The 12257-nt window shown below is 41.0% G+C and overlaps 1 protein-coding gene across 1 annotated transcript; it reads right to left on the reverse strand.

The window, feature by feature from the left end:
* Window positions 1-5719: 5719 nt before the first annotated feature.
* Window positions 5720-10940, reverse strand: LOC119292120 (mitochondrial inner membrane protein OXA1-like). The gene is made up of 9 exons (XM_037570948.1): window positions 10386-10940; window positions 10198-10288; window positions 9246-9290; window positions 8822-8880; window positions 8220-8295; window positions 7972-8103; window positions 7792-7899; window positions 6568-6622; window positions 5720-6462 (listed from the first exon to the last, which is right to left on the reverse strand). Exons 1-9 carry the CDS (start codon window positions 10877-10879, stop codon window positions 6167-6169), a joined length of 1356 nt encoding a protein of 451 aa, XP_037426845.1. The 5' UTR covers window positions 10880-10940; the 3' UTR covers window positions 5720-6166.
* Between the last annotated feature and the right edge of the window lie 1317 nt (window positions 10941-12257).

The following is a 12257-nucleotide window of genomic DNA, read 5'->3' on the forward strand; positions in this document are numbered from 1 at the left end:
ATAAATGTTATTGAAAAATCTTTGACAATCACTATTGGAAATTTTCAACTACCTCTACCTACTATTAAAAATAAATATGAAATGCTTATTGTTGGGGACATTCATATCCCCATTGAGGTAACTTAGTGATTTATGAAACTTCTTCGGTTTCATGCTAATCGAAAGTGGTTGTTAATAAGACTTGGTCAACCTTATTAATGGATCATTTTTTAGAGGTATAAAGTTGATGAATTTAGTGAGCACTACCCTCTGTCCCTACCTTTTTTTTTGTTTTTACTAGTTAAATAAAATAAAATGTCATGCCTTGTATGTTTTCTGAGTTTTCCGTGCAATAAAAAATGACCCAAAAATAAAAAGTTCTCAGAATGCTCTGAAAATTTAATACGATTTTTTTCTGAATATTTCTGAATTTCTGGTGCAAATAATATCAGAGGGAGGTGCACCAGGTGGGCACAACCCACCTGGGCGCGCCAGGACCCCCAGGCGCGCCCTGGTGGGTTGTGGTCCCCACGTGGGCCCCCTCACTTACCTCTTCTTCCCACATCACCACATTCCTCTAGAAACAAAATCACCATTGCTCTCTCTCTCTCTCTCTCTCTCTCTCTCTCTCTCTCTCTCTCTCTCTCTCGTGTTCTTGCTCCCGAAACCGCAAATTTCGATCTCTTTGCTCGAAGCTCTGTTTCTGAAACTGTTTCGGGGAATTTTTGCTTGGTATGTGAATCCTCCATGTGTCCAATAAGTTTTTGCTTTAGTGATTTATATTTTGAATAATTAGCTACTCTTGGTGCTGCTGTAGATGAGCTTGCATGTTGAATTCTTAGAGTTCTAAGTAGTTTGAATGCTTACTATGGCCTCTATACATCCCTATGAGTAGTTGTTATCATTCTTATGAAGTTTTGTTAACAATTTGTTGTGACAAATTTTTTTCAGAAAATTGTACGCAAACATTATGAATTTCTTTTGAAGGAGTTCTTCAAGGAGGAGGTCCTCGGTGGCATCTTCTAGCAGTAGCTCCGCTCGTCGGTCTTATGTTGAACCAAGTGAAAGTTCCATTCAAAGTGCCACCACCAAAACATGCTTATGGCCATGCAACAATTATATGGTGAGCATGGGCATTAAGAAGGAATTCTAGCAATATGTTCACAACGCTGATCTCGGTCCCTACATTTCAGATAAGTGCGACCAACACCTCATCCTCACTGAATCATTTGTCAAAGGATTTAAATTCCTTCCCTGTGAGTCTAGGGTGTCATTTAAACTGTATGAAAATCCATTTACCATTTCTCTAGAAAGGTTTGCTCACCTCTGCAAAATCCCATTCTGGAGTTCGCTCGATGAGCCACCGAGGTCTGAGTTTGAAATAATTTTGACTAGTCTTTGCTATGCTGAAACTAGGGGAGTGATGCAAGGTAGAATAAAGAGTGTGCATTTTCCTGCAATTCAGTACTTCACATTATTTAATGGAAAATGTATTGTAGCCAAGATTGTAGTACACTTTGTGCTCCCGATCTGAGCCTCATACACACCGCTCTCAACGGTGATAGAAGTTATAATCTTGGAGTGATTGTTGCACGTAGGTTATAGCACAACGCTGACAGTGGATATTTTTATGGTGGAATTTATGCCACACGCTTAGCAAGAGGGTTGGGTGTTTCACCTTTGCCCTATGATCCTATTCTGCCCACGCAGTACCTAGACTTTAATGCTATGAAATGTCATAAGATTCTGAGGGGTGATCCCCATAATTTCACTTATAGTTTAACGTTTAACAAGGACTCCGTGGTAGACACATATTTGCCTGCACCTGCTCTCTTTAATGTCCATAACAGGGGAAGATATTATGTTCTTGAGAGCGAGGCCCGAGCTCATAACGCAGCGGTTGTAGCTGCATGGCAGGCTGAGGCATCCGCACTGAGAGCCTCCGTGAGCTACCACTCCGACCATTACACAGGGTACTGACTGATTACCAAGTTAGGCCAAAAGCCTAAGCTTGGGGGAGTACGTATTCTCACCGGCATTACATTCATGTTCACACATTTCATTCCAGTTGTCGATGTTCAAACTTTTTCATTGTATCATCCATGTTAAATTTATTTTCTCGCTTTCTTCTTATGTGTTTGGAAAACTTTGAGAAAATCCAAAAATATGTTTCTTGCTTCTTTTTTATTTTTCTTCCTAGTTTAAATTGTTGTAGCACTAAAAAGAAAAACCAAAAAGATTTCATTGTTCTTCTTTTACTTGTTGGGGGCTTTCCCATGTAAATAGTTTTTCTCGTTTTTGCTTTTCTCTTTTTAGTTGCTCGTTTATAAAAAACCAAAAACTCTAAAAATATTTCAGTGTGTTTCTCTAAATTTCTTTCCTTTTTATTAAGTCATACCAAGGAGAAGACCACGATGAAAATGTTGAGTGGCTCTCATTTGCATTATTGTTGATCTAACAAAGAGCCCATATTACCTTGTCTTCTCCTTTTGAATAAAATATTTGCGGATTCCAGCTTAGTCCATGGCACTCTTGCACTATTATTATTTTCAAATCGTTCAATCGTGCAAGTGAAAGGCAATAATGACGATATTAGATGAACTGGCCGTGGCAGAGAGAAACGGGTATGAACTCAATTTTGTAAACTATTTAAATATGTTTAACCTAGTATCCATGATTCAGCCTATTTTGATCAAACATGTTTGCAATGACAATTAGAGATTATAGTTTCTCATGCCATGCATAAGTAGCTAGGAGTGAATAATGATTTATCTTGGATATTAACATTGCGTTAAAATTATTGTGATGTAGTATGATGATATGCATGGTATCCTCCTCTGTATGTTCGAGTGGCTTGACTTGGCACATGTTCATGCATGTAGTTGAATCAAAACCAACATAGCATCTATAATATTTATGTTCATGGTGTTTATATCCTAATCATGCTAGTATCCAATGTTACTTATGGATAATGCATGTTCATGACCATTGTTGCTCTCTAGCTAGCCACTTCTCAACCTATTTGCTAGCCTTCGCCTGTACTAAGTGGGAATTCTGCTTGTACATCAAAAACCTTGAACCCAAGTTATTCCAGATGAGTCCACCATACCTACCTATATGCGGTATTACCCTGCCTTCCTAAGTAAATTTGCATGTGCCATCTCTACAAACTTCAAATAAATATCATTTTGGTGTGCCTGGATCGTTCATGGAACGACAGGAGGTAGTCAGTATCTTCCATGCTAAGCGGGTTATTCTCAGGTCGAGTGTTTATTCACTCGCCATCGCACGAGAAAAGTGCGGTAATAGGGATGCCTAGTCCAAAACTGCAAAAAGAATTGATCTCTCAAATAATCAAACAAAAACTCCCAATGGAGTCATAACCTTTACCTTTCCGCTTGGGAACCGCCACTAGCGTGCTTAGCATGGGAGATATTGATAACTGATGGTCGTGAAGTAAATGAGAAGGGTGCTTGTCTCAAATTTCATTTACCTCTGCTTTAAAAACTTGAGCTCTGGTACCTCTGCAAATCACTGCTTCCCTCTGCGAAGGGACTATCTATTTACTTTTATGTTGTGTCATCACCTTCTCAAATAAGCGCCAGAACCTGAGAGCACTGTTGTCATGCTGATGCATTGTGTATAGCTAATGTTGGGTGCATCATGACTGGATCTTTTCTACCATGAATTATAATGTTTAGTCGCTGCTTGAACTTTGGGGGTGCTCTGCATTTATGTTTTGCGGTCTCAGAAAGGGCTAGCGAGATACCACTATTGTCATATTCTATCATGGTTGTTTTGACAGTGTGTTGCTATTTGAGATGTTTTTATTGCTCTCTAGTTGATTATGTCATTGATATGAATTAATATAATTTTTAAGAGTTATTATCGACATGGTTAGCTATAATCTTTGCTGCAAATCTGGGTGCTGTTTAAGCTTATCTATGAAACAAGAGCAAAAGAGTTCGTAAAAGTTATAGTCACCTACTACATGTTATGATCCGGCAACCCTGGAGTGGCAATAGTCGAGACCACTCCCGGTGATGACCGTAGTTTGAGGAGTTCATGTATTCAGCGTGTGCTAATGCTTTGTTCCGGTTCTCTATTAAAAGGAGGCCTTAATATCCCTTAGTTTCTAATAGGACCCCGCTGCCACGGGAGGGTAGGACAAAAGATGGCATGCAAGTTCTTTCCCTAAGCATGTATGACTATTTATGAAATACATGCCTACATTATATTTATGAACTGGAGCTAGTGCAGTATCGCCCTAGGTTATGACTGTCTCATGATGAATATTATCCAATGAGTCATCGATCTAATGCCTACGAATTTACCTTATATTGTTCTTGCTAAGTTACTACTGTTGCTACTGCTATCGTTACTGCTACAACAAAATCGTTGCTATTACTGTTACCGTTAATATTGATGTTGTTACTATCATTGAAACTATCATATCACTGTGCTACTAAGCACTTTGTTGCGAATAATTAATCTCCAGGTGTGGTTGAATTGACAACTCAGCTGCTAATACATTCAAATATTCTTTGGCTCCCCTTGTCTCGAATCTATAAATTTGGGTTAAATACTTTACCCTCGAAAACTATTGCGATCCCCTATACTTGTGTGTTATCAGCAATCTCCTATCTGGTTAGCGTAGCGTGAGGATCTGAACCCAGGATGGTGTGTGTCCAGCTGGGTATTGTAGGCCTGCCTGGTTAGCGTAGGGTGAGGATATCGAGATCTCAACCCAGGTGGGTGTGTGTCCAGGTGGGTATTGTAGGTGTGTAGTTAACTCTAGCGTAGGGTTGAGGATCTCGAGTTCTCAAGCGTGTGTCGGAAATGTACGTTGTGTGCTGTCGCGTTTGTCGGAAATGTATTTAGTTGCAATTCATGTATACGTGGGTCCTAACATGCATAGATCATTCCAGCATAGGTCCCAACATGCATGCTTGAGGAGCTTTCTTTCTTTCACTGCCTCGGGCCTACGCGAAAACACGAGGGGTGACTAGATGTTTAGGCCCTGTTCGAAACAGAGGGTACTAGAACATAGGAATTTGAGGAACTACATGAATGGGAAAGGAGAAGTTGAGCAAAACAGAGGATCAAGAAACATAGGAAAGCTTGAGAAAAACGAGTTCGGGGAACAAAGGGTACTAGAACATAGGAATTTGAGGAACTATATGAATGGTTAAGGAGAAGTTGAGCAAAACAGAGGATCAAGAAACATAGGAAAGCTTGAGAAAAACGAGTTCAGGGAACAAAGGGTACTAGAACATAGGAATTTGAGGAACTATATGAATGGGAAAGGAGAAGTTGAGCAAAACAGAGGATCAAGAAACATAGCAAAGCTTGAGAAAAACGAGTTTGAGTCGCTGCATGAAAAACACAGGAGGCAGCTTATGCATGGATTGTTGCATGTGTAATTGATCATCGGTCGATCCCATGGTATTCTTAGTTATTTAGTTGTTGCATGCAACCCCAAAAAACTTACATGATTTAGTTTCATCGTGCATGTGCGCGTTTGAGTTTGCCATTTTAGATTACGCCCACTGGTATTTCCATTTTAATTTCTTTTAGAAAATATGGGTGGCATTCCCGTCCCACCATGTTCTATTCATCAACCAAAACAACATGCCCAATTTCACAATGACTATGAAAACATGCGGTACTACGACTTCTCCTAGTGCAAGTATGATACGAGTATAATGCAATGTCACCTTAAACAAAATATGACGTTGCATTGCAAAGAATATTGTAGTATCATATTATGGAATCTGACAGTCCCGCCATATGTTTTCAACAGCCTCGTTTTATCTTGATCGCAAACTAAAAGCTAATACTATTACATCGTTCGATTCTCAAATGTCAAGCAAGTGATACAAGAATAATAAGTACCCTCTGGTTTCTGCTCGACCAGCATCACTGCGGTTAATCCAACAAACAATGGCGATTTTATCTGCCAGGATCCCCCCGGTTTATTCGCTCGAAACGACAGTTGCCACACACACACACACACACACACACACACACACACACATGCTCACAAAATTGGATAGTCCAAGTCAAATCTTGGTGCTATATTGGTAAGTCGGTGCCAGATATCCCTTCGCCACGAGACACAGGTTACAAACAGTGCTTTTTTAGGATAGGATTCGCGTGCTCGATCAAAAACTTACCTGTTAGTTTATTACTCTTGAGATTCACCTCTAGCTTTAGCCCGCCTCTCAAGTTCTGCAATCTTCTTCTCAAGAAACACAACCCGATCGCTTAGCTCAGCATTAGACTGCTCTGACCCGTTGGCTGCGGTGGGTGAATCACCATTGTCTCCAATGGGTGAATCACTGTTGTTCCCAGTGGGTGTATCAACTGCTGACACTGGCTTTGGTGTCTCGAAAAGGTTGAAGGTCGACATTTGCGCAGGTTCGGGCTGTGGTATAACCTCCGGAAGATTCAAGAAATACCTTACGGCTGTCTTCCGGAGAGCTGAGAGAAAATTTTGGAAGGAAGGTATACGCGTTAGAAACTAGGGAAGGAGACAAACAGAAGACATGGGCATGTGCAAGGTTTCAAGCCTGGAGAAGGACTTACCAAAACCATACCCAAGAGAGAACAAGTTTGCCGTTACCCAGTAACAGAAAATTGCCTGCAGAAGCAAAAAGAATATTAATGGCAATGCAGAAGAAAAGAGAAGATTAAAGACAATACAAAAGTATTTAGCAGTGCGATGTTAATGCTGCAAACAGAGAAACTTAGCTACGTTAAGGTAGAACAAAAGTATATCGCTATTAGGGTAAGCATGAAACCATATTTATTTCAGGTATTGACACCACATATTTCTTACCAAAGTGTGGAAAGAGACGAGTGTGGATAACAGAGCACTAGCTTGTTTTCTTAAAAATAGGATTTACATATATTTCAATCAATCAGTGTACTAATCATCTTGAGTAGTTAGGTGGAAAAACAGGTCCTACTTTAGGGAACACACATTGCTGTATCTGAAACACTACAAACACCTAAGTGGCAACTCCACAAAGAAACACTACAAACACCATGCAAAATAAATTTCTGCTCTAGCCCACCCACAAAGAAAATCAAGGGAGTAACCCATACATGTGTTATGCCCATCCAAACCACACCATGAAAGCTTGACAATGGTGCAAACAAGGCTTTGATACACACACAAATTGTCTTACATTTCAGGTAATATGAAGCCCATGTATGGATGAATAAGGCAACTAGGGAAGACTGATCGTGGTCGTGGTCAGAGAAATAGTTACTGAATGGACTTTCCATATGGGGCAGATTCGCCTAGTTTCTATGTATGGATGAATAAGGCAACTAGGGAAGACTGATCGCGGTCGTGGTCAGAGAAATAGTTACTGGATGGACTTTCCATATGGGGCAGATTTTGCCTAGTTTCATAAGCTAATCCGAGGAGGGCAGGCCTGGCGCAGTGGTGAAGTCCTCCCCACTAGTGCCAAGAGGTCCTGGGTTCAAACCAGCCTCTCTGCATTGCACTTTGCAGGGGTAAGACTATGTTCCCTATAATCCTTCCCCAGACCCCACCTTGTGTGGGAGCTTCTATGCACCGGGTCTGTCCTTTTTCATAAACTAATCTCAGGCAGTACCCAAAACATGGTCACTGTATAGCATTGTTTGCCGACAAGCCCAGATTTAGTAATTCACTAAGAGAGGCACTTATTCATGCCAACTAACCTGCATTCCCAGTATGTTCAAATTCCTTACAGATAGCTTCTAGCTAGAATTTTATGGGTATGATTCATGAAATTAATAGCCTTGAGTATTTCATACCTTGGGAAAGTGCATTGTAAATGGTATAGTCATAAGAGCCAATATTCTAGAGAACTTCTTCATTGTTTGCAGCATAGGATTTCCCTCCATGCCTTCTTGCATGTTGAGCTGGAAAAAAAAACATTTTCTTAACTATACAATAGCATAAGACATATTTATTGCATTGGCCAGGACACACACCTCCACCGTAGCCAAGAATGTCACCGATGTCAATACTGGGAGGATATAAAGTTCGTCAGGAGTTGTCAAATCAGTAAACCAATATGCTCCACCTCCTTTCAAAGAAGGGACTTTCTCCACCATGTTTTGTATCTGCAGTTAAGACAGACAAAAGGTGGAAGATAAAAATACTGCAAAATGGCTGTATCATAACTAGGAGTGGTTGTAGTAAGAAAATTCGACATTACAAGGAAGAGGTATAAACTTACAGCAAAGAAAAAGCTCATGAATATAGGCCCTTGGATGAATATACCCTTCAAGGGTGTCAATGGATTAACACCATGCCTGACGGAAGACATTAATAATTAAATTTACGGAACTATCTGTTGTATGACTAAAAGAAATAAAAAAAAGGTATAAACAGAATAATAGAGGTTAAAGCGACAAAGTCAAATTTCTGTAAAAGGTGTAAGGGGGCAATGAATCAGGTCCGACAGCGGGTTTTCCATGATTACTGGTTTGAGCAAAAAAGAGACACTCTGAGCAGTGATGATAGCAAGAACAATCTAATGGCCCATACAGCATTTTTAAACATACAAGCTTCTACAGAGCCCAAGTTTATAACCTACAAGCTTCTACAGAGCCCAATTTTATAACCTACAAGCTTCTATAGAGCCCAATTTTATAACCTAGAAGCTTCTACAGAGCTCAAGTTTGAAGAACCACAGACATGAACATAAAATGATTAGTTGGCAAAATTGCACCAACGCATAAGATTTTTATTAAAACAGCAGGCGGAAAATACAACTTCCAGATCACGACAAATTCACAGGAAAATAACTAAATAAGTAAACCATCGGAAGTTGCATACTTCGTGAATAGCTCGCCCAATTTCTTCTTCCCCTCTAACATTGATTGTGGATCCATTGACTGCAGCAAATAAATATGAAAGATCATATCATTACGAGTGTAGAATGTACATTTCTTTGAACCGAAATAGATTTTAGGTTCCCTAGGGGTGCAAATTTTCTTGGACAGAATTATAACTTAGGTTCCTGCAAACACTCCAAATAAGTGAATAACAGAAAAGTATAGTTTAGTAATTGGGTGGCAACAAATAAATACTCAATGGCATTAAAAAACAGCTATGTGTGTAGAATTGCACGTAAAAAAATCTAGCAGAAGTATGTCTGCAGGATGTTTCTGTCAATCCAATTACGGTGTCTACAAATAACATGCTTACTGTAAGTAACCATATAAAATGCAACTTGAACTGAAGAAATAAATCTACTTACATTTCGCATCTCCATGTTGATTGCCTCAATTTCTGGCCTCATTGCCTGCATAGAGTAAGAATTCATAAGAAAGAAATTCAGCTAGTTACCTTGCAGTCACTCAACGAAGGACACAACATATATATATGTGAATAGATTTAAATGAGCAAAGAACATAACAAAAACATCATATAACTCATTTCAGGCCTCTCAGAGAAGAGGCGTAGAATAATCACACATAACTTAGTGGAGGCATCAAATTTCATCTGTGTGGTATGATGTTTGTTTCTATGTCCTCAACTACAGGCCTTTCAGCCACAGTGTGGCAATCAGAAGTGATGATCAAGATAAAAGTAGTTGGACACGTTAACCAAAAATATTCATTCTACTTGACATAACAAGGAAGGGGAGACTGGGCGTTTGTGCAATGCACGTGGCACTACAATTTATGAACCAAATGCTGCCAAAAATGATTTTGATCCAAAGAATAGTCCCAATGTTGCTAGTTAAGGCCAAAGGTATTGGAGGCCAGCCGACCAAATTAAGACACTTGCACACTAGAGGCCTGGGTATTTGAGGCCACTCGATCATATGACAACTCAAAAGAGGTTTACTTGTTAGCTCAAAGAAACATATTTGGCACCTGCAGCCATCAAAGAAGATTGCTTGTTAGCTCAAAGAAACATGTTTGGCACATGCGGCCATCAAATTCTCCCATCCCCACTCGACCTTGCATTATTATCTCTATCGCCAAGTTTGAATCAAGACATCTAAAACATACATGTTAAATACACGAGACTGTCTTCACTACAAATTGCACAGAATTTTCAGTGTTCACCGTTATCAAAGATCAAACTTGGTAAGTTTCTATAGAAGTTTGTCATAAAACGCACCGGCAAAAATCAGAACGGACATACAATAAAGCATACATATAAATAAACAATATAAGTTACTACTCAAATGAGCTCATTACATTCAACTTCATCGTAGACTTCAACTGGTTCACAAGCAGCGGGATCGTCACCGTTCGGATCAAGATGGTCGTCACCGCAATAGAAGCCCACCTAAAAAAATGAACCACCTTTAGAATTTTATCGACAGTTTACTTGATCCAAAGTGGAACATCAAGTTCCCAAATGCTATTACGTCCACGAGGCTTACCAGTCGAGCCCGGTGAACGAATGGACGGCGTCGATGGCGTACTGCAGTGCCGCGACGGGGGGAAACGAGTCTGCGGCGGCGGCGGCCACTTCCCCCGGGAAGGGCAGCGGGAAGGCGGGCGCGACCGAGGCCGCGGCGTCGGAGAGGACGCCCGCCGCGACATCCATCTGGCCGGCCGCGGGGTCGGTGAGGATCCCATCGATCTGCGGTCCGGGGGAGGAGGTGGAGAAGCTGCGGCGGGCCGCGAGGTGGGCGCCGAAGGGGAGGGGGAGGGCCAGGCCCTGGGATCTCGCGCGCCGACGGAGGTCGCCGGAGGGGAAGTGCAGGGGGGCTTGCTGGGTGGGGAACGGGGGGGCGGAGGAGGAGGAGGAGGCGTCCTCGTGGTTGTCGTCGCGGTGGGAGGAGGGGACGAGGTGGGAGAGGGAGGGGTGGAGGCGGCGGGTGAGGTGGCTGGAGAGGCTGGTGGCGAGGCTCCTCCGCGCGGAGAAAGCCATGGTTTTTCGGCGGCGGCGGCGGCGGCGGCGGGCGAGATCGCGTGGGGATCGGGGGGAGAAGAGAGGGTTAGCCCGCGACGAGGCGGATATTCCACTCGCGGTACGCTGCTGACATGTGGGCCCCACTCGCCAGTCTCCGTGCCGACGTGCCTCGCGCTCGGCCCTCGAAGGTGTCCACACAAAAAAGTCAAAGTAAACTGAGTAACTATTTTAGAAAAAGAAACTTAAAATACATCAATAAGTCTTTTTGTTGCGAGATCAATAGTAGTTTATTCCAATACGAAAGAGCTACAATCCAGAGGCAAGAGTTCCTCAATACATCAATGAGTTGTTCCTAAATTGCAAACGAGAATGTCTATCTATTTGAATAATTACTTGCAACATTAAATAAATTTTCATACTCCTAGGTGGTAATCCACCGCTTCCTACCCTCATAGATTATCGAGTGATTCGTCAAAAAATGAGCCTTCCCGTCCGGCCCTGAGCCTAGGCGGCGAGTGCGGCCGCCTAGGGCCCAGCCCGGGCAAGGGCCCGCTAGGAGACGCACAGTAGACTAGCTAATCACTTCGTTATTTATTCACCCTATAAGGTTACTCAAAAAAATATTCATCATAATAAATGCTAATCGTTTGGTTATCTCCTGGAAAGCCACTATTTGTGGCATTAAGCGAGACAAGTAGCAGCTCTCGCTGAAGCTTTTTTCCCTCGCGTCGTATTGAGCCGACCCATTCATGCGTGCATAGTCGTAAAAAGAGCATAGCTACTCCACTGAAGTTCCATAAGTGGTAAGAACTAGGGGCGCATCCTACTTGAGGCTACTCCAACGGTTCTCTTCAGGATTTTTTCTTTTTTCTGTTTTCTTTTGTTTCTTTTCTTTGTTTCTTATCTATTTTCTTTCGATTCTTTTTCACTCATTTTTGCGTTTTGTTTCTTTGTTTTTATTTTATGTTTTCTTTGTTATTTTGTTTCTATTCTGGTTTTATTTGTTCTTTTGGGTATTGTTCTGTATTTTTTAAATACACGTAACATTTTTCCAATACAAATAACACATTTTTGTAATACATGGTCGACATATTTTCTATACACAGTTTTAACATTTTTCAAATACAAGTTTAAGCTTTTTTTGATACATGGTCAACATTTTTTATACATTAAAAAAATACATGGTCAACATTTCTTATACATTTTTAAATGCTTGATTCATAGTTTTCAAATAAAAAAATTAACATGTTTTAAATAGATGGTCAACATTTTCTCTATACACATTGAACATTTTCCAAACGCTTGATTAACATTTTCAAACACTTATTCAACATTTTTTCAAATGCTCTGTCTAACATTTTTCAAGTACTGGTTCAATGATTTTTTCAAACCTTGA

This window comes from Triticum dicoccoides, chromosome 4B, assembly GCF_002162155.2.
Source record: "Triticum dicoccoides isolate Atlit2015 ecotype Zavitan chromosome 4B, WEW_v2.0, whole genome shotgun sequence".
Lineage (NCBI taxonomy): Eukaryota > Viridiplantae > Streptophyta > Magnoliopsida > Poales > Poaceae > Triticum > Triticum dicoccoides.